Source organism: Herpailurus yagouaroundi, unplaced genomic scaffold, assembly GCF_014898765.1.
Source record: "Herpailurus yagouaroundi ecotype Mexico unplaced genomic scaffold, PumYag 160, whole genome shotgun sequence".
Lineage (NCBI taxonomy): Eukaryota > Metazoa > Chordata > Mammalia > Carnivora > Felidae > Herpailurus > Herpailurus yagouaroundi.
This window is the reverse complement of record NW_024412401.1, coordinates 43,466,375-43,489,930: the sequence shown is the minus strand read 5'-3', so window position 1 is coordinate 43,489,930 and position 23,556 is coordinate 43,466,375. Positions and strand designations below refer to the sequence as shown.

General features: G+C 38.0%; 1 protein-coding gene and 1 long non-coding RNA gene across 2 annotated transcripts in view; one reads left to right on the top strand and one right to left on the bottom strand.

The window, feature by feature from the left end:
• Positions 1 to 23,556, top strand: part of MEGF9 (multiple EGF like domains 9) — an 88,782-nt gene that overhangs the window by 52,438 nt on the left and 12,788 nt on the right. Inside the window, exon 3 of the mRNA XM_040482129.1 lies at positions 18,956 to 19,095. Within this exon, the coding sequence (XP_040338063.1) occupies positions 18,956 to 19,095 (140 nt within the window). The remainder of the gene's footprint in view (positions 1 to 18,955; positions 19,096 to 23,556) is intronic.
• LOC121034904 (uncharacterized) overlaps positions 16,728 to 23,556 on the bottom strand; it is a 37,292-nt gene continuing 30,463 nt past the window's right edge. The window contains exon 4 of the long non-coding RNA XR_005792663.1: positions 16,728 to 16,861. This is a non-coding gene — a long non-coding RNA (uncharacterized LOC121034904). The remainder of the gene's footprint in view (positions 16,862 to 23,556) is intronic.

Genomic DNA, 23,556 nt, shown 5'->3' with positions numbered 1-23,556 from the left:
TCAGGGAAGTCTTAAGAGATGAAGCTGTGTTTAGGTTACGACTTGAAAAATGAGTAGCAATTTGTATGAAAGAACAAGGGATCTTTAGTAGAGTGCAGGTGGCTTACTATTTCTTGAAGGCAAGAACACTTGTTAGCAGTGGAGAGGAAGGGTTGCAGGAGAGTAGGAGATGATAAGAGACGAGACTTTTGTCTGTCTGTTTACTGTTGTATCTCTAACACCTAGAACAGTGCCTGGCACAAGGTAGATTCGTAAATGCTGATGAATGAATAGAATGAATGAATGAATGAAGAATAAAATAAACAGGGCCAGACCATAAAAGGCCTAATATGCAAACTTTATCCATTGAAGAATACCATAAGGGGGGATATTGGATTTGCTTTTAAGAAAAATCACTCTGCCATTGGGGGAGTGGGGAAATCCTTTTTTTTTTTTTTTTTTTTTTTTTTTTTTTTACAATATTTTTGTTTTTGTTTTTCTATTAACATTTCCTTTTAGCCTTGAATTTTTACTAAATTTCCTCCTGACTTAAAAATCTTGTTTCTAATCTGGGAATTCGAAATCTTGGTACTTAATGTTACACCAGTTTTTCCAAAGAGTTCAAACCACTTTAACACCAGGACATGGTAAAAATTTGCAGCCATTTCAAGCAACTGGTGGGCTTTTTTATATATCGTCATTAGCTGGTACCATTAAGTGTTCTGAGAGGTGAGTGTAAAATGTAAAAAGTATGTGTTTTTTTTTTTTTTTTAACAACAATTAACTTTCAAAGAGAAAAAAAAAGAAAAATCACTCTATCAGAAGTCTGGTGGATAGAGAGAGTGAGCTGGGGCAAGGAGACCGTAAGGAGGATATTGTAACAATCCAAGCAAGAGAGCTAAAGACCTGATGTAAGACATTGGCACTGGCATTGGCAATGGTGCTGGAGAGGTGGGAACCAGTGTAAGAGGTATTTGGACAGTAAAATATACAGGGCTAGGTGGTTGTTCATATGTGCAGAGTAAAGGGAAAGAGAGAGATGACTCTCCCTTGTTTCTTTCTGGGTTGGGTGCATGAGTGAAGAGATATTCCATTAACTAGATAAAGAATACAGGTATATGAGCAAGATAGAGGGAGATGATGATGTTAGGTTTTAAACACGTTCATTTTGAAGTGATGGTGGTATATTCAGATAGAGATGTCTGGTAGAGACTTGCATATATATTGTGTACCAAACTCAAGAAATCTTATAGCATATTCTTATGCTATTCCTTAGGAAAACAGAACAATGCCTCATAGCTTTAATTTTATTTAAAAGTAATTTTATTTTATACCCTAATTATTCTTCTTGCAATTGTACCAATCTCTGGTTTAAATTATCTTCTTAAAATTCACTTCTGTATTTTTTCCTTGAAGGTAGAATTTTAAAAGGCAGCCATCTTAGTCAAAAGCAGGTAACTGACCTCAGCCTGTTTCCTATTGTAATTAATTTGTTCCAGTAGGTGTTTGCACAGTGCCAATGGTTTATGTCTTAGAAGATATTTTAAGCATATTACACCAAGTATCATGGTAAGTTCACGGTAAAACAAATTAGACTAAAATTTGAATGTTAATAAATGGCCAGACAGAGGCTTATTCGGAAAAAGGCACCGAGTGCATTGAGTTTAAGTGTAAATAATGTGTGTCTGTTACAGTTTAGATAGCTCTGTATGTTTTTCAGCGCACTTCTAGCTTACGTCCTCCATTCAATACAGTGCATGCTCTGCCCTCCTGGTCTTCTAATTATTAACTAGAAGAACAGCTGTAGTCAAATAATTAAAAAAAAACCAACACATCTTTCTTCCAGCTATTGATGACCTTTGAGAACATTAACGTAACATGTCACAGTGAATTGATACAGTTGCTGTTGATCAAACATGGTACTTTCCTAAACCATGCTGCAGACTCTTCTACTTGTTTATTTTATCAGCCTACTTTTAGGCCAGTTTGGGATTAAAAAAAAATTTTTTTAATGTTTATTGATTTTTGAAGGAAAGAGAGACAGAGTGTGAGCAGGGGAGGGGCAGAGAGAGAGAGGGGGACACAGAATCTGAAGCAGGCTCCTGGCTCTGAGCTGTCAGCACAGAGCCTGACATAGGGCTCAAACCCATGAACTGTGAGATTGTGACGTGAGCTGAAGTCGGACGCTTAACCAACTGAGCCATCCAGGTACCCCTGGGATTTTTTAAATAAATATTTTAAAGTTAAAGTTTTGTTATTGATAATATTAAATGGTAATTTATTTTGCTTCTTCTGAAAGACTTCCACATATATGCAAATGTATATGTGCTAATACTACAAATAATCAAGTTTGTACAAATGCAGTATTTGGCATCAAGGTGTTTATTGTTTATTTATTTAACAAATTATGTGCAAGATACTTTAATACATCCTGTGGGAAATAAAAGATTAATAAGACAGTGGGTCTTACTCCAAAGGAGCTTCCAGTTTAGTAAGGACACCAAAAAAAAAAAAAAGTGTATATAAATAATTATAATATGAAGTAAAAATTGACATCATAAACTAAAAAGATAAAATGTTAAGGGGATTAAGAATCTGGGAGATCTCACTTACAGCTGAAAAAATCAGAGATGATTTCATTGAAGAGATAGCTTTTGACTTCAGTTTTGAAGATAGGAAAGGATTAGGCATATAGAAGTGGACAAGGTGGGAAAGGATGTTATTATAGAACAGGAAAGATCAAGATTAATGACTCAGAGATGTGCCTGTATAGGATGTAAGGTGGAAGGGAAGTGGGGGCAGAGGAGATAAATCTGTCAGGTCCTGCTGGGGTCAGGTCATGGAGGGCCTCAAGGGCCAGACGAATGATTTGGATTTTATTCATGAAGTAGTCTTTAAGCAGAAGAAAGATCAGCACTGTGTCCTTGCAGTAGTAGGATGGATGGGTATAAGTAAGGGGAGATTAGAGGCAGAATGAAAACTAGTGAGGGCCCAAATTAGGATAATAATAGTAAGAACAGAGAGAATAAATAAATCAGAGAGAATAAATCAAACAGAATAAATTGTGGACAATAGCAAAAATGGTGATATGCCCCATGATAGCAAGATTTCTGTGCCTAATGCTCTGTCAAGTTTGTGATTCTTGGATTACTACATACACACAAATCTAAAGGTAGTTTGTATTTCTAAGTTGAATTTAAGGAATTGCTCAGTCTCAGGTTTCCTTCTCAGGCCCATACTCTCTCCCCGAGTTCCCATTCTTCCTTTGTCGATGGCCGCAGGGATCAAATCTGCTTTCCTATATGCTTCAGCAGTTGCGGCCGCCCACTGTGTCCCAGGGGATTTTTATTCCCAATGCAGCCTTGCTGCTGAGTGTCAGCAGGGTCCCCACATGCATGTTCTTTCTGTGTTGCTAAAAATAAATCCAAGGGCCCTTTACCTTTCGAGAGTTCTAAAAAACAATTAATCGTTGTAGAGAGGTTTGTAGGGGTAGCGAATATAAAAGATATGGTTAAGTTGAATGGTTATATAATTGACAAACTTTTCCACAAACAAGGTGCAAATATAGGCATACCTCTGTTATTTTGCCAATTAATTACTCTGACACTCATATGCCTCAGTAGCAGCCCAATTTCCTTTTGAGGCAACCCATTCTCCAACAATTAATTACTCATTTTCCGATATCTCTAGGGTTCAGCCCTTCTCTGATGCCGAGTATCAAGGGAATGCGATTGTAAACAGGTCACTGACATTACTGTTTTTCACTCCTATGTAGAAAGGCTGGGTTGAAGCCTGGCCCTGAACAGCCTGACAGATTGTGCTTGCTCACTACTGTAGTGATGCTTTTACTGGCCCAGATCCTTGCAGAGGCAGCAACAAGTCTTTGAGGAGGATGAGCCCACGCGTCAGTGCCAAGTTCTTTCAGGACGCTCTAAACTAGGGCTCCAGAGTCATAGATCTCAACAATCAGCTCCTTCAGTCTATCCATGCAGCCCTATTCCAGCACGCAAGCCAGCTCCAAGAGTACCAGTTGAGGACATTTGTAGAATCTTTCACCTAACAACCCCAAATCTCCCTCCCTCCCCAGTAAAACAGGTCTTGCCAAACCTTTCCCCCAGGACAGCGGTGCCTACTCGCTCTGTACCACACAGCTAAGAGAAACTGGAACAAGTGATTCTTTACCCGGTCAAGAGAATTTGCTTCGCAGCTACTTTCGATGCCTGCCCAAATGGCAAAGCATTTGTAAACTTCTCTTGCTAAAGAAGAAAGAAACCACAGATTTAATCTTTAGTTAAGCATCTCTTGGACAGGACATTTTACTATACTTAAAAAGGTTAAAAATCTTATAAACATATAGTGGTTTTCTGACATGAAGTTTGACTTCTCTCTCAGATGAAAACACCACACAAGTTGGCGAATAACATTAGCATTATTACTCTCACCATCAACCCCAGAAGGAACAACATTAACATTTATTGAATGTTTGCTATGTGCCAGGCTATGTTTCACAGGTGGAGAAACTGAGACTTGAGTAATTTGCTCCAAAACAGTCATTGCCAGAAACGGGCTCAAACCAATACCTGTCTGACTATCCTGCCTTTAGTAGGCCCCAGTGTTTCTTAATTGAGTGGCTGAACCTCTGCTTATTTTCTAAATAAACCTAATAACCATCCTAAGTTAAGCTACCATACAGACAGATCCCCAGCATGAAAACTCATCATTTGAGTGATCAAGATAACATCATCAGTAATAAGTCATGTGGTAGTATCATGTACCCCCTAATATGAGGCAATGAGAACGTCATGTTACCTCTGCGATTGTCTTCACTAAAACCCGTACTCTCAGTCTAATTATGACAAGACACCAGACAAACCCAAATTGAGGAACATTTTATAAAATAACTAGTACTCTTCAAAAGCTTCAAGGTTCTAAAAGACAAGGAAAGACCAAGAAACTGTCAGATTGGAGGAGGTCAAGGAGTCATGACCAGTAAACGTAAGGTGTTATCGTGGGTTGGATCCTGGAACAGAAAAAGGACATTAGTGTAAAATTTAGGGAAATATGATAAGGTCTATATTTAATAGTACTCTAACAATGTTAATTGTCAATTTTAACGAATATACCATAGTTGTATAAGAAGTTAACCTTAGGGGAATTTGGGTGACGAATATACAAGAACTGTCTGTACTATCTTTACACTTTTCTTTAAATCCAATATTATTTAGAAATAAAAAATTAACATGATTGTTAGGGCAGTCAGTCAAGGGAATATGGATGGTATTAGTGTTTTCTGATGATGGTGTAGTTGGTCCTACTGATAATTCTCAGCCTTGGGTCTGGAAGAGGAATCGGGATAAGGAAATTAACTTTGCTGGCATGAAGAGCTGCCACTTTAGACATATGACATTGTGGTTAGAATATACAATCAAATTCATAGCCTACTTTACTGGTTTTAATATCTCTTTTTTCTCTAAAGTTTTAAAAGAGCGTCTAAACCTTGTATTAGTAGACTTGGGCTACAATAGGACTCTTGTTCCCACACAGAAGGCTTTGTCTTCCCCTGTGTCCCCTGAAAGAAAATTAAATCAGCATGACTTGTTCCATCTCAGATGGGTTTTTTTTTTTTTTTTTTTTATAGCAAGAAATATGTTTCCTAGAGGCTAGAGAGAAATACGGGACTGTTCATCTTTTTTCTCCTTGGATTTGGTCTCCACTCAAAATATCTAAATTTGTCAATCCCAGAGAGAGATCTTGACTTGAAGTTTTCCCAAAGTTCCTATGGAAAGGGACACAAGTACTTTAGCTGTGATTATTTTAATATTTGAAGTGTATAGGACTAGTTTAGAAAATTATCAATTCCATTATTATCGTTCTTTATACATTAGATGAATTCTCTGGTATGATATATTCAGTGTGTTTCAACTATTTGGGTATTTCGGGCTTGCTCCTGTGGTTATAAATTCAGTAGGTTTCCAGGTAATGTTAATAACTAACATCTGTAAAGTCAGTTACAATTAATAGTATTTTCTTAGCCTGTACGTTTAATCATTTGATTCTAACAACCCTGTAGGTAAGGTGAGGTTGAAGTAGTTAAGGATGATTTCCTACCAAATTACAGATGAGGAGTAATAATTGAAAGGTTACATGATAAGCCCAAGCTTGGATGTCTGTTAAATTCCAGAGCAAGAGCAGTTAACTCCAGATCTTCTGACACCTATCCCATGTTCTTTCTGTTACCTTAAACTCCCATGGCATGCAGTTCTGGGCTAGTATATGCCCCTATGCTCAAGGTCACAAGTTCTTAACCTACAAGGAGAAAAGCACATGAAACGTAATGGTGGATATGTACGTTTTTCTGTGAAAAAGGTCTATAAGATTTAATAGATTCTCAAAGAGATCTGAGATGCCATCAAGTTTAAGAAGCTTTATCCTAAATACTATCAGGAAGGACATAGACATTCTTCTCACACTGCCAGAAGCAGTAATGAAAATATGGCTTATATTGTCAATAACAGAATCACTTCCTCCTCGTCTGCCAATTCCTAACACATACACTATGACCATTTCCTTAATTAAGTTTTAAATTTGCTGATCCTGGGGCGCCTGGGTGGCTGAGTCGGTTGAGCATCCGACTTTGGCTCAGGTCATGATCTCACCGTTCGTGAGTTTGAGCCCCGCGTTGGGCTCTGCGCTGACAGCTTGGAGCCTGGAGCCTGCTTCGGATTCTGTGTCCCCCTCTCTCTCTGCCCCACCCCTGCTTGTGCTCTGTCTCTCTCTGTCTTTCAAAAATGAATAAACACACAAAAAATTTAAAAAAAATTAAATTTGCTGATCCTGAATTGGTTTTTTAAAAGAGTTCTATGATTGAATAAAATGCCCAGTAAAAGATATTATAGATATTTGAAAGAAAAGTTTTTACAGAAAAATATATTAGTTTTTTCAACTAAACTGTTCACCCAAGGAAGCTGCATAATCCAGGAGAGGCAGCAGGAGGAACAGAAGGAAACTAACATTTGATAAATCTGTTAAACCTCTGTTTTTGATGCTTTACACATATAACCTCTCTGACTTCTTAGAACAACTTAGGTGTCTTGCTCTTAGAAACTGAGTTACTAAGCAATATGGCATAATTAATAAATGGTAGAGCTTAGATTTGAGCCCATGTCTATCTGACTCCAAAACTCTCCCCACTGTACCCTAAAATGGAATGGGCAAGATTAGATATGGCATTGTGAGTCTCAGTGTAAGTGTAGGTGTAGGTATGGGTGAACATGATTCATCAACCTAAGGAGTGGCCAATAGAGACATAAATCTGTAAATCAGAGCTGGGCTACAATGAAATTAAATATTGTATAGAAGAAGGCAACATGAGTATTGAGAGCATCCATAGAGAGTCATTTGAAAGTCAGGAATTAGGATATTATAAATATCAAAGTTGAGTCCACTTGACTTGCTGGGGCTTAAATGGCTCAAATGACAGGCATTTGACATATTGGGAGATCTGGAAGTAAGTGTTGTGAACCTAGTCATCGGGGTGGGAAGTGGGAAGATAGGACCACTGGGACCAGGAGCCAAGCATTGAGAAATTCGGGACAGTAGTTTTAATTCAGCCATCTAAACTATAGAGAACTAAGGTCAAAGGAACCAGTAGCGAATGGGACTTAATGACAATTCATTGAGGTTGATTGCCTTAAGTACCCTCTTCTTACGTCCGAACTAACACCGAATTTAAGAGTTAAGCAGTAAGCTCAGAGATGGAAATCAAGCAGCTTTACCAGTCAGGGGCTAGGAATATAAAAAGTAGAGTGAAACAAGTATAATGATATTTTTCCAGTTAATCTACTACAGTGCTTCTTCAGGTATGGTCCTCAGGCCAATATCAGCATAACCTGGGAATTGGTTAGAAGTGAAAATTCTTGGGTCCAACCCGAGACCTATTGAATCAGAAATTCTGAGATAGGGCCTAGCAATCAGAACCACTGATCTAGTGGACAATATGTTGCCCACAAAAACCTGAGGTCAACTTCTACCCAGAAGAAAACCAGAACTAATAACAAGGAGGCTGTTTGAGGCATTCCAGTCTCTGTTCTTTGTTTATATGAGGACCATACAAGCTAAAGAGGCTTGGGCTTAAGCAAAATAGACTTTTCTTTGAGGGCTAGTAAATTATTTCTTTCCTTTCTGCTCTTTTTTGCCCTTCAAAGGACAAATCCAAGGGATCAAGATCAATGTCTTACAATGTTGACTGGCCCATCACGTACCAGTCATTAAATGTCTCATTTTGCTCACCTGAAATAAATATCCTATTTCAAGGATTCTGAGAGGTTTACTTAAATGTAACATAAAGTGGGGCACCTGAGTGGCTCAGTCAGTTGAGTCTGACTCTTGATTTTTGGCTCAGGTCATGATCTCAGGGTTGTGCAGTCAAGCTCCACACCAGGCTCTGTGCTAGCATGGAGCCTGCTTGGGATTCTCTCTCTCTCCTTCTGCCCCTCTCCCCCACTCGCACTCTCAATCAATCAATTAATCAATAAATCAATGGAACATAAAGTATCAAGATTAGGTACTTGGAAAATATTAAATGGACTAAATTGAAGACAAATATTGTACTCAGAAGGCATCATGAATTAATGAGGGAAGCATACATAGATTTTGGAACCAGATTACCTGATCATTAAATGGAAAAATTTTGAGTGTCTATCATGTGCCAGGCACTGTGCTAGGCCCTGGCTATATAACGGTGGAGAAAAAAGAAAACCAGATAAAACCCCCTGATTTCATAGAGCTGACATTCTAGATGGGGAGAGATTTAATAAACAATGGAAATGAAATATGTATTATATTAAATAGTAAGAGATATTGTAATTTTAGATGTTGTGGCTGACCAAGGCCTTGTTGAGAATATAACATTTGAATCAATAATGAAAAGAAGTAAGGGAGCATGCCTCATGGGTCCCCTGGGTGAAGGCTATTGCTAACAGAAAGGACCGTGGGTGCAGGGTGTCTGATACAGAAACATCCACAGCGCGTCTGAACAACAGCAAGGTGAGCATAGCTGAGTGTTGGAAGATGGGAGAAGGGATTAGGGGAGCGCTAGATAAAAGCAAAATCTATACGCAGATGCTGAGAATACAGTCCTTCCAACATGTCTCTGTTTTTAAAAACATTTATATGAAAAAATTGAGGGGAAAAGTTGGTTCAGAGACGAACAGATAAATAGAACAGAAATGAAAGCCCAGAAACACCCCACGTGTATAAAGATATTTCACATATGGCTGAGTAGGTACTGAAGTTTAGTGACACACTTCAACGACCCTGTGAGTGTAGTGGCAGTACTTGCATAGTCTTTACTATGTGTCAGACACTGTTCTGCCTGCTTAACACACCCTAACTAAATTAATCTTCACAAACCTGTGAGAGAGAGACTATTATTTTCTCCATTTTACAAGTGAGGAAACTGAAGCACAAAGAGTTTAAGTAATTTATTTGCGGTCATATGGCTAGTAAGTGATAAAGCCAGGATTTGAATCCAGGTATTCTAACTCCAGTGTTTATACGTTAGCTACTTTGTTAAAGTATACAACTTCTAGACAAGCCTCAAACTGAGAGAAGATAATTGTAGCACATTAAACTGACAAGGGATAGATTTTTCAAGAATATATAAAGAACATCTACACATTAACGTCAGAAATAGGTGGGAAAAAATTTGTAGCTCTGTGTGGTGACAGACGGTAGCTGGACTCATTGTGGTGATTGTTTCTCAATGTATACAAATATCAAATCATTATGTTGTATACCCGAAACTAATATGTTATATGCCAATTATCCTTTTATAAAAAAAAAAAAAAAGAATACTTGGTCAGACTTTTCACAGAAGAGGAAACTGAAATGGCCAATAAACTTGAAAACATGTTCCATCTCATTAATCTGGAGAATGTATTTAAAAACCACAGTATGATACCATTTCGAGCTGCCAGACTGGCAAAATTTTTAACGCTGGTGATATCAAGTGTTGGTGAGGATACAGAGCAATGGGACCATGATTCCATTGCTACTAGGGGTGCAAATTGTGGCCGCCACTTTGGAAAACAGGCATTGCCTTGTATGTTGGTGCTGTACAAGCTACTACCTAGCAATTTTATTCCTTGGTATATACTCTAGAGTAAAGCATGCTCATATGTAGCAGAAGATATACAGGTGTTATCTATACTACCTAATGAAAACAACCCAAGTGTCTACAAGAATGAATGCAATAGGGTTATATTCATATGATAAAATACAATACAGCAGTGAAAAAAGAGTGACTACAGCTGTACAAATGTATATCGATAAATCGATAAACCATAATACTGTATGGGACAAAGTAAATCAAAGAATACATGATGTTTGTTAATATAAGGTTTAAGAGCAGGCAAAACTATCTGATACATCATTTAGTAATACATATAGAAATGATAAGCCTCTCACAGAGCTGAACTGACTAAAACACTTAGCTGCTTCTGGGGCAAGAGAAGGGAATGAAGTTGAAGGGGGAGCTTCAAATGTCTTGTCTAGTGGATATGAAGTTGTTCAGTTTGGTGTTCTTTCTTACATTCTATTGTCTTTAAACTTATCTGCCTCTGAATGAATGATATATTTCACAATTGAAAAATGAAGATTAAAAAAGCATTGCAAACAATGGATGTTGGCAAGGATGCGGAGAAAGAGGATCTCTTTTGCATTGTTGGTTGCAATGCCAGCTGGTGCAGCCACTCTGGAAAACAGTATGGAGGTTCCTCAAAAAACTAAAAATAGAACTACCCCAATTGCACTACTAGGCATTTCTCCACGGGATACAGGTGTGCTGTTTCGAAGGGGCACACACACACCCATGTTTATAACAGCACCATCAACAATAGCCAAAGTATGGAAAGCGCCCAAATGTCCATCGACGGATGAATGGATAAAGAAGATGTGGTATATATACACAATGGAGTATTACTCGGCAATCAAAAAGAATGAAATCTTGCCATTTGCAACTACATGGATGGAACTGGAGGGTATTATGCTAAGTGAAATTCGTCAGTCAGAGAAAGACAAAAATCATTTGACTTCACTCATATGGGGACTTTAAGAGACAAAACAGATGAACATAAGGAAAGAGAAACAAAAATAGTATAAAAACAGGGAGGGGGACAAAACATTAAGCGACTCATAAATATGGAGAAAAACTGAGGGTTGCTGGAGGGGTTGTGGGAGGCAGGGATGGGCTAAATGGGGAAGGAGCATTAGGGAATCTACTCCTGAAATCATTGTTTCACTATATGCTAATTTGGATGTAAATTTTAAAAATTAAAATTAAAAACAAAAAGCATTGCAAAGTTCTATCAATAAAGCTGTTAGGGGTGAGGAGCTTTGCACGGAAACTGGCCAGCATTGGGGCATTTGCAAAACAGTGCCAGCTGCAGGTAGGGAAATAGTGCTCCCACGTCAGAGAATTGGATTGACACAGATCAGAAGCAATGTCTCATTTCCTTGGCAATCACTTTAAAATCCCATTCGTCAGAGGAGTTATTTAAACAACTGACAGTTGAGCCAGGAGAAGATTAACATAAGAAACCTTTTCCAGCAGCGTTGCAAATCTATTAATATGAGCACGTTAAATCCTTCTGTCTTGCTTTCATTAAATACACAGAGGTAAACTATAAAATAAAGGAGAGAGAAAAAAGCCAGGTATTAGAAGGCAGAAGACCTGGGTTCTAATTCTGATTGCCCTCTGGATGTGTGACCTTGAAAATTGAGTCAGTTCATGTCATTGAAACTCTATTGATTGGGGATGTTGAGTATTAATATTTGGCCATGTATAGAGCGACTCATATTTGGAAGGCACTTCAATATGTAATTTTAACTAATTTCCACAATCTTTTGAAACAGGGATTATTATTCTTATTTTTCAGATGTAAAAACTTGCTCAATAATCAAGTAGCTAGAAAGTGGCAAAATTGAGATTTATGAATGCCATAGAATTATTGTAAGAACTAAAATAACTAATCCATATGTAAGTATTGTGCTATGCACTTCATTTATGATCCCACAGTGTAAATGTTAATATTGTAAGTGTTAATATTGCCTCTGACTACCTCATCCCCAACAGGTTTAGAACTCAAAAGTTTAGGACTTGGGTTTAAAGGACTTGGTCCTTAGCACTGTCAATCTCAGTATGTTTGAGTTAAAGAGGTTTTTGTTTGCTTGTCTGGAAACTAAGCCACCACTTATGCTGTCATTTCCGTGAGTTCTAAATTCTAGGCACTACAAGTTAATTTTTGGAACACAGCATGTACACAAATCAAGTATTAATAATTACCCTTTCAGGTTAGTGTATAAAGTATATAAAGTACTTATAAAACACAACACCCAAAAAACAAATAATCCAATTAAAAATGGGCAGAAGACATGGCTAGACATTTTTTTCAAAGAAGACATACAGATGGCCAGCAGACACATGAAAAGATGCTCAAACATCAGTCATCATCAGGGAAACACAAATCAAAACTACAATAAGCTATCACCTCACACCTGTCAGAATGGCTGAAATCAACAACACAAGAAACAGTAGGTGTTGGCAAGGATAAGGAGAAAGGAGAACCTCTTATACTGTTGGTGGGAATGCAAACTGGTGCAGCCACTCTAGAAAAACATATGGAGTTCCCTACAAAAGTTAAAAATAGAACTACCCAATGATTCAATAATTGCTTAGGTATTTACCTAAACAATACAAAAATACCAACTCAAAGAGATACATGCCCCCTGATATTTATAGCAGTGTTATCTACAATAGCCAAATCATGGAAAGAGCCCTTGTGTCCACTGATTGATTAATGGATAAGGAAGATGTGGTATAGGCACACCATGGAATATTACTCAGCCATAAAAAAGAATGAAATCTTGCCATTTGCAATGACATGGATGGAGCTAGAGAGTATCATGCTAAGTGAGCTAGAGAGTATAATGCTAAGTGAAACAAGTCAGTCAGAGAAAGACAAATACCATACAATTTTGCTCATATGAGGAATTTAAGAAACAAAACAAATCAACAAAGGGGGTGGGGGAGAGAGGGAGGGGGAGAGAGAGAGGCAGGCAGTAAACCAAGAAGCAGAGTCTTAACTATAGAGATGGTTACCAGCGGGGAGGTGGGTGGGGAAGATGAGTTATATAGGTGATGGGGTTTAAGGAGCGCACTTGTTGTGACGAGCACAGGGTGATGTATGGAAGTGTTGAATCACTATATTGTATACTTGAAACTAATATTACACTGTATGTTAACTGATGAATTGAAATTAAAAAAATTTTTTTTTCAAAAAAAATTACCCTTTCATTGAGCAAATCTTTAAAATGGTTACAAAAGAATACAATGTTGACATATTTGAGAACCATCTTCTTTACTAGGAGATGATACTGAAACCTCATGCTTTTTCTCTTTTCAAGATGACTTTTAAAATGCAGAAATCTCTTTCAAATAATGGAGTAATTGTGTGGGCTTGAGTATTCTTATGGCTGTATTTATTCCATTAAAAAAAGTGAAGGCAATGAGAAAGAACTTTACTAGTTGAATTAAGTTAAGGCTTCCAAGTTATGGCTCTGGAAATATTACACTTTCTATTTTTTTTGCCATTAAGGTTTATTTCTGACTTTTCAAATAAGCTTTTAAATTTGATTTTGGTAAGATCAGCTGTCAGAAAGTATTTTTGCACTTAAGCAATACCCTTTTTGAGTGTTAAGAATTTCTGTCTGAATATGGATTTCCTCTAAGAATATTTTAGACTATTTGCCCTCAAAAATACAAGGAATGTCTAGTATAATGGCCCAATGTTTTCAACAATAAAGCTATCTTTTTTTTTTTTTTTTTGTCCAGCAAAGGAGCTTTGCTCATTGCATAATGGTCTTTTCCATGATTGTAGAAAGACAGAGGAACACAAAATGCATATGGTTTTTTGCCAAAATGCCCAATTACTGGGTTTCTTTCATAACCAAAAGGAGAAACTAATTTTTTATTACCTTTACAAAACCATGATACAAAACCTGAAGTTCAGAATTGCTAACAACTTTTCATTTTCTGTGTTTTCCCATGTAAAGACTTTCTAGTTAGTAAAACTTTCTCCAGCTTCCTTTTAATATCTTTAATACATTGAGAGACTTTATAATCAGCAATTTTCTGTTCCTTTCATACTATGTTTTAAGTAGTAGTTTAAGTCTCCTTCTACGTGTTCTAAATTGTTTTGAGCTATTAAAGAAAAGATAGAGGAAAATTGATACCTCTGATCATCTATTTTTTTCTGTTTCTCGTTGGTTCCATGTCAGAGTGCCAACATGAGAGCTGAGGGGGAAGGAAAGAGGAAAAGCGAGGCTTGTGGAAAACCACAAATAACTTAATTTCCCCCAATTAGAACTGTCTCTTTTTAGTTATTTTGTGACTGCTTGAGTCCAAATTGATCACATGTTATCTAAAGATACGCCACGCACATATAATTGATATTTTGTAACTCTCAGGAAGAACATAGATAAACAGCACAAAAGGCGCCAAGACATTTAACAATTTAGAAAAACATTAAACCAATTAGCTAGTGTGTTCAAAAACTCCTCGGGTTTCACTGGTTTTGGCCCCACCTTATGTAGGATTTTGCAGATCCTTTCCCTTCTCAATTAAAAAAATTTTCTTTCCCCAAACCATTTCTCCCAGGTTTTCACAATGTGCTCTCTTTTCCTATAGCCACCTTTTTGCTCCATACTAACGATTACCCTATATTCTTGCAGTTTTTCCAGGTTTGTTAATGGAATTTTAAAAGTAAATAACAGCCTTGTCTAGAGACTCCAGCCCATTTTCCTTAGAATTCTCAGGAAAAAATCAAGACCCACGATTCCTGTCATCACCTTCCTAGTGCTTTCATGCTGGAGTACTGATTATATGCCAGATACTGTGCTGAGTGCCCTGGGCATGCTGTCTTTCATTCCCAGGGTCACCCTACAAAGTTTGGTATACTCGTCCTTATTTTGAAAATGAGAATCCTGCGTCTAAGGAAGAAGATGCACTTGGTCCCAGCTAGTGACCAGCACAGCTAGAACATGAACCAAGCTCTCGGTCTCCTCAGGAGATGAACTTTCCATAGGCCCAGATACTTCCCCTCTTATGTTCCACCCTTCCCGTGCTAGTCAATGGTGTTATAAAATAATGGAAATCCTGGAGACTTTCCATCTACTCATCTAGATAATTTTTTAAAGTTTGGCTTAATTAAGTAATCTACACCCAACGTGGAGCTAGAAGTCATGACCCCAAGATCAGGAATGGCGTGCTCTTCTGGCTGAGCCAGCCCAGCACCCCTTAAGAGATCATTTTTCAGTGTTCAAGCCTTGTAATAGTTGTTCACACTTGCGAATGTGATAAATTTTATAACTAAGTACTTAACAACCATGAGAAAATCTGAGAATTCTGTTTGGGATAATTTAAGAAATGTATAGAATATACTTAGTTATACGTTGTACAGCATAGTTCCACAATGCTTGTGCTTTCTTTATAAATAATTCTATATTCGTCTTTCTGATGTAATTCTCCATACTCTATTAGTACTTGACTAGTAACTAACTCATGTCTGTAAAAGCGACACCAGATGAGCAAATTCTATCTTAAATTCTTTGTTAGTTGATCTCAGTAGTATAGATTTCTGACTTCTGTTCGAAATCTAGTTCTGTGTCCTTATTTGCCAGATATGAAGCTATGAGTCTTTGGTCCTTTCATTTCAAATCTATGGATACCCATAAGTGGTCTGTTAACAGGACTTTTTTTCCCCCTGTCTTTGATTTCATTGCATTTATATCATTGACCTTTGCTTCAAAAAGCATTCAACAGCCTCTAACAGAGGGAGACCATGAAAGGGGGTGTTGTAAAGGCTTTATTCTGTAAAAGAAGTCACACACAGGGAAAGCTTTATATTTGCTGAGTGATTTAATTCTTATACATGCAGAAATTGGCAATGGGCCATGAGTAACATGGAAAGCACCACCTAGTGCAGTCTCACAACCAAACTTTCCCACTCCCTTCTATATTTAAAAAGAGAGAGAAAGCAGCTCCTTTCCCATTGTTTTAAAATCTACCCAGGAAAAGTGAAGCATGGTATCTAGACTAGCCAACCACTTTATCAGGATCCATAAAGCCACTCATGGATTTTTGTTTGTTTGTTTTAACATCAGCAACTAAGGAGCACCGTCTCCAGGGAGAAAGATGACTGCTTAAATCGGTCTTTTGAGTGCGCAGAGCAGAATTATGACGGGAAAGTCCACTTACAGGAATAGCAACCACTTTGAGAGCACTGGCTATGTTATGATTATGAGATATTATGAAGTGATTAGGTATTCCAAGATAATATCATTTTCTTGTAGGTTGGTGAGTTCGGCAAACACTGTCATTAAAAGTAACTGTTTATTCTTCCGAATGCCGAATAATCTAATCATGTAGAGAAATGAGGAACAAACATATTTTGATTAACTTTCTAAGAGCCTTGGAAATTGGCTAATAAATTGTTAGCAATTCTTTGGAAAGCACATTATTTCCTTTATAATTTTCTGACAGTTGAGCGAGACTTAACTAGTTCCTTCTTGTGGAGTAATAAGATATTCCTGCACCTCATATTTGATGAATACAGATTTACTTTGATAGATCTTTAAGTACCTTGGGATATTCTTGTGTAAGACTGTGTAAGCACAGTGTGTAAGCACTATGAACAGTATAAATTTTATTTAAGCATCAACATATTTGGGCTTGCATCTCTGGGAACCTTGGACTTTGCTAGGCTGCCGTTTCTCTTCAAGCAGTGGGAACTCTTAGCTTCTGTTGAGGAAGACCTGAAATTTACTGGAAGTAAGGAAAAAGACCACAGTTTATTCTGGGCAAGGCAGAAACAGCTCACTGGGGTGAGAACCTAAATAAATGGTAAATTGTGGTGACTGGAATCTACAGAACGAAGCTTGATACCCAAGTAGGTATCAAGTTATCTGGCAGGCAAATTTCTTGTACAAATTTAGGTTCAGGCTTAGGGAGTGGCAGGTAGCATGGTATAGTAAGAAAAGTCTAGCTTTGTATAAATCAGCCTGACTTACTAGGTGTGGACAGTACTTCAGCCCCTCCCCCACCCCGATTTCCCTCAGTAGTAAGACGAGGATTATGACTTCCACCTAGTAGGGTTATTTTCAGGATTAGAGAACATATATATGTTTATTGACATAGGCCATCAACAAATGATGGCTCATTATTTTTATCATCATCTTCAGCAGCAGCATGACTCCTGCTTTCAGATGCCTCCATTTTATGTTTTTTTGTAAAATTACTTGTTAGTCAAGCAATTGCATAACCTATATACTAGACAGCTTTGGGAGAGGAATACAGAGTTCAGTGGGTAACTTTTCAGGATACAAGACTTTGAAATATGTAAAATATATATTATTTACATAAGCCTGGCTTCCTTTCCCTTCTGGACTGATTTTGTTTGAGTAAAGCCCTAAAAATATTCCATGTAGAACCGTTTTTCTGCTTTTCTACTCCTTTTTGGCATAGCCTGGGACAGTGCAGAGAACTGTGAGTAGGAGAGAGAAGTAAACTTTGACTCTAGCTGCTCAAGAGAATTTTTTAGGGATGGAGGGTGAAAGCCTCATTATTTAGCCCAGGGGATGCTGACGAAAAAGAGAGGCATATCTCAAAAACAAACAAACAAAAAAAACACAAAACCTTAGGTTTGTATACTACAAGTAGAATACACATGGTTGGAAGTTGCTTCACCTCCATTCTGCAAAGTTCAGCTGAGAATTCCAGGAACTCTCAAATTTGGAAGTTCTATTTTTATTATAGCAATAGGAATATGGGAATTATCAGGGGATTACTTCAACTCATATGTGTAAGAACCATGTAAGTATTAACAATTTTAGCCTGGGCTCTTGAACTAAAAGTAATAACCCCATGGGGGTTCACTGTCAGGAGCTGAATTTCTAAAAATATTATATTGAAAAGCAGTTTTATCTTCAATTGTCTCCCATCCATTATGACTGGTGCCAAAATATACTCAGGTAAAGTCTAAAAGTTTCAGGTTCAGAATAAGCATATAAAGAAGAGTCACGTTGTTAAATAAGGTATTTTTCTTACTTTACGTATTTATTTTTAAAGATTTTATTTTTAAGTAACCTCTGTACCCAATGTGGGGCTCAAACCTACAAACCCGAGATCAAGAGTCACATGCTCTACCAATTGAGCCAGCCAGGCACCCCTATGTTTCTTACTTTAGATTTTAGTTTTCTTTTTGGGGTTGACAATCTAGAATTTTTATGTGGATTTAATCCAGAAAGCAATGGGGGTCCCCATTATAATCCCATTTACTTAATTGTGAATTCCGGTTTAGTTATCAGAAATATGATTTTAAGATAGCCTAGACCTAAAGTAGAAAATTATATTATTTCTAGCATCTTAATGGATATTAACTGATGCATTCATTAAGATTGTAGTCTCCATGTTTTTCAGCCAGAGGCTAGGCTGGATGAAGACCAGGTGGTGGTTCTTCTCTTCTCCATATTGGGTAGGGTAGAGGCCGATGGAACTGTGGAATGATCCAGGAATGAGATGTAGCCGTGGTACCAGTTCTATGCCCCAGTGCTTGCTAAACAAAGATTTCTAAGCATTAGGGATGCATGTTCCCATGACTCCTTTATCATTATTTTAACCTGCCTAAGTGCAGAGGATTAAATTGTCACAAATGACTAGTGTTACTATGTTAACTGAATTTATATAGTCATGAAGTCGCTCACCTTCCAATTCAAAACAAAAACAAAAACGATAATTCTAGTAATTAGAATCCAGTTGAAATATTTCTATGTTAAGATCATCTATGCTGGGATGTTGGGCAACAAAACTTCCAAATTGATTTACACTACTTTTGCTCATTGTCTTTGCTTTTATTTGCAGTTCTGGGAAATGCCAGTGCAAAGCGGGCGTCACCGGCTCTACATGTGACCGATGCCAAGATGGATATTATGACTTTAGTAGGAGTGGCTGCTTGCCCTGCCAGTGTAATAATCGGTCTGCCACTTGTGATGCCCTCACAGGTACGTACTTTCCTTAAGTTGGTTGTGTAATTAGTCCATTGTTCTTTTCATAAATTTCACGAATCATGTTGGTTGGGAAACAAAGAAGACAATATGAACTACAATTCCAGAAGGGGTAGACCTCGTCCTAAGTAAGGGGATGATCACCAGCCACTTTATTCCCAGGGGACATTTGCTGATTCTGGTCATAGGCGAAGGAGCAGAAATTCTTCTTGAGGAAAGAGACAGAAGAAGAGTTTTTGGCAGTTGCTTGGGACTTGTGTGATGGATTGGAAACTAGAGGAGCCCTAAAGACTAGGCCAGTTTCCTCCCAGGACGTTAGCTGATTGTTCAAGAGACAAGAGGCTGGCCCAAAAAGTATTAAGAAGTCTCTAAGTCTTACTGTGCTGTGGAGACAAAATCCCTTTAGAAAGAGAGGCCCTGTTACCATACACAAACCTCTCTCTCTCAAGACACTGGCAGATTCTGAAGTGCGTGGAGTGAGACCTGGGCTGGCCCCACCGAGGACCCACCCACTCTATGACCAAGATATAGTGATGAACCATAAGTGAACTGACTCGTACTGAGATTGCAGCCCATCTTCAACATATCTCAATTTCTAATTGGGTCGAGATGATTCCCTCATTATATCTGCCTCACAGAGAAAAGAGGTCATCTGTGGCTCTTCTATACGCTGTATCTGGCATATAATAAAAAATACTTGACAATGCTGAGGAGGGAAAATGTGACCAAAAATAAAGAGAAAAAATAAACAATGGAAGCAGACCCACAGATAATCCAGATGTTAGAGTTAGCAGAGAATGCCTTTAAAATAACTAAAGTTAATGTTTTAAGAAAATAAGGGGAAACCCAGAAAATAGGTAAAAAGAGGCAAATTTCAAGAGAATTGGAATCTATTTAAAAAAACAAAACTGGGGGCGCCTGTGTGGCTCAGTCGGTTGAGCGGCCGACTTCGGCTCAGGTCATGATCTCGTGGTCCGTGAGTTCGAGCCCCACGTCAGGCTCTGTGCTGACAGCTCAGAGCCTGGAGCCTGTTTCAGATTCTGTGTCTCCCTCTGTCTGATCCTCCCCTGTTCATGCTCTGTCTCTCCCTGTCTCAAAAATAAATAAAAAACGTTAAAAAAATTAAAAAAAAAACCAAAACTGAACTAGAACTGAAAAATAGAACATCTGAAATGAACAACTCATAGCATGGGTTTAACAAACGTTTATTCACGGTGAAGACAAGGTTTGTAGACTTGAATACAGGTCAGCTAAAAATATCCAACTGAAGCCCAGAGAAAAAAAATACAATGGAAAGAACAGAGCAGGAAGACATATGAGACACAGCTAAAAAGACTGGCATAAATGTAATTGGAGATTCAGAAAGAAATGAGAAAGAGATTGGGGCAGAAGCAAGATTTGAAGAGATAATGGCCAAGAATTTTCCAAACCGGTACAAGACATCAGCCCACAGATTCAGAAAGCTCTGCAAACCCCAGGTGGTAGAAAGCAAAGAAAACCACATTGAGGCAAACAATTAAAAACTAAAGACAATGAACTCTTCCGATGGTCAGTTTTCCTAAATGTAAGGACTAGAAATGCTTCCTTGGAAACCTTTTTTTGCCCAACAGAAAAATCGGAACAAACCAGCCAGACAAGTACAAGTGTTTTTATGAAAGTAAGGTTGCAGAATATTTGAAATTGAAAGTACTCTGGAAAAACCTGTATTGAAAGTTTATTCTTAAAAAAAATTTTTTTTTCTTAATGTTTATTTATTTTTGAGACAGAGAGAGGCAGAGCATGAATGGGGGAGGGTCAGAGAGAGAGGGAGACACAGAATCCGAAGCAGGCTCCAGGCTGTGAGCTGTCAGCACAGAGCCCGACGCGGGGCTTGAACTCACGGACCGCGAGATCATGACTTGAGCTCAAGTCGGAGGCCTAACCGACTGAGCCACCCAGGCGCCCTTTTATTTATTTATTTATTTATTTATTTATTTAATTTTTTTTTTTAACGTTTATTTATTTTTGAGACAGAGAGAGGCAGAGCATGAATGGGGGAGGGTCAGAGAGAGAGGGAGACACAGAATCCGAAGCAGGCTCCAGGCTCTGAGCTGTCAGCACAGAGCCCGACACAGGGCTTGAACTCACGGACCGTGGGATCATGACCTGAGCCGAAGTCGGACGCTTAACTGACTGAGCCACCCAGGCACCTTGAAAGTTTATTCTTCATTTTAGTCCTCTGTCCATGGTGAAACAAACTGATTTAGCAGAAATAGTGTTATCATTTTTTTTTTTTACGTGATCTGGTCCCTGGCTACTTACTGGTTCTGTCTCGTGCTTTTCTTTTTCTCTACTGTCTGTGATCCAGTCATATACTGGCTTCTGTACCTAAAACAAGCCGTGTTCCCTTTCTCCAAGGTTCTCATTTGTGATCTTACCTCTGCCTAGAATGGTCTTTCTAATACACCTCTACCCCACTGCTAGCCCCTTTGCCTTATTAAATCATATTGTTCCTTCAGGCCTTCCAACTTCCATGTAGTTTGCAACCTTAGAAGGTGGTTCCTGACACTCCAGGCTGAATGATGGTTCCCAGTTATGCACTCTCATAAGCACTTGTATTTTTTGTCATAGTATTTATAGTCTAAAATTATGTGTTTATTTGTGATTATGAGTCATGTATGGCTTACTTACTCCATTGTAAGTTCCATGATGGTAGGGGCGACACTAGTTTTGTTCATCATTGTACACAGTCTCTAGCATGGAGCTTGGCACGTATAAGTATTCACTAAGTGTTTGTTGGGTAAATGAAGAAATGAATGGAAAAACACACAGAGGAAAGATACATTTCAGTCCTGGTTAACGACAGGAATGTTCCATCCTACTGAGTTGATGTAAATTTCTCCTCAGGTCTTGTACAGTAAGGAAGCAGTCTACACTGCTGATCTCATGTCTGGTTTTCTTTGCAGCAATGAGATATCTGTCTTTAATGGCAAGTAAATCCCAACCTGTCCTTGCTAGAGATAATTGAAGGCAAAAGAAATCCTTCCCATGATTGCGATTTCCAAAATCAGTTAGTAATAAGAGAAATAAATGGCTTCTCTGTTTATAAATATAATAAAAGTGGAATTCAACGTGAAGGGATGCAAATACTTGATTTAAAACTGCAAGCTTAACATACAGTCTTTCCTTTTGTCTCAAAGATTTTTTTTCAACAGCGCTGGGATACGGCTGCCCTCTGGTGGCCACTTACTATGTTTTCACAGTCCTTACTTTCCCCCTTTGTAGTCTTTTTCTATACCTTGTGATTTAGATGAAGCAGATTTTAAGGTAACCTTTTTGTGATAAAATATACTGGGGAAAAACATTTTGGAAAACAGTTTCACAATGTGTTTAAGAGTCTTAAAAATACCTCCTTGATCCAGAAATTCTGTTTCCAGAAGTCTATTCTGAAGAAATAATTCTAAATTAATAAAAAAATGTTGTGTTCAAAGATGCTTACTAAAGTGGTAGTTATGATGCTAAAAAAATCAGACAACCGCATTTCTATCAACAAGGAATGAAGCAAATTATGTTATCTTGGCAATACGTGGTTAAGAGCACAGCAAGTGCAATCTTGACTTTACCTTGGCCAAATTACTTAGCCTGTTTTTTCCCCTAGAAGTGCAAGATAATAACAGTAACAGTCTAATGGGTCGTTGTGGTGATTTGGTGCAATATATTTATGGAGCCTTTAATACAGTGCCTGCCCCATTATAAGCAATCAATAAAAGGCAACTATGAAGTTGTCATTAAAATGTTTTAAAGAATGGTGCAGGGGCACCTGGATGGCTCAGTGGTTAAGGGTCTGACTTCGGCTCGGGTCATGATCTTGCAGTTTGTGGGTTCGAGCCCCGCGTCGGGCTGTGTGCTGACAGCTTGGAGTCTGGAGCCTGCTTCGGATTCTGTGTCTCCCTCTCTCCCTGCCCCTCCCCCCACCCCTTCAAAAATAAATAGACATGAAAAAAAAAAAAAGAAAAAGAACTATGTATAACAACATGAGAGACTGAGAAAAGCAGGGCATGAATGACATAGCCACATATTTAGACTATTTAAAGAGCAAAAGTTAAACTCCTATACATAAAAAAAGATTTTAAGGAAAAGTATTCAAAATCTTAATGACAGATTTCTTATGACTTTTTTTCTTCTTTGTACTCTCCTGTATTTTCTGGATTTTCTTTATTGAGCATATATTTACGTTGAAATGGAGGTGGAAGGACTATTATTTTTTAAACTAGAACTTTATGTCCATGTGGTGCACTTTTTAAGACTTCAAGGCACTTTCATGGATTCATAGTGTCTCATGGTGAGCAGCTTGCCTCAGCCTGGCTGAGTTGACCACTCCATCACTCCTTGATAACTGTCCTCTCTTTAGGATATCACAGGTTCCTTCTTCTCTTTTCTTTTCTTTTCTTTTCTTTTCTTTTCTTTTCTTTTCTTTTC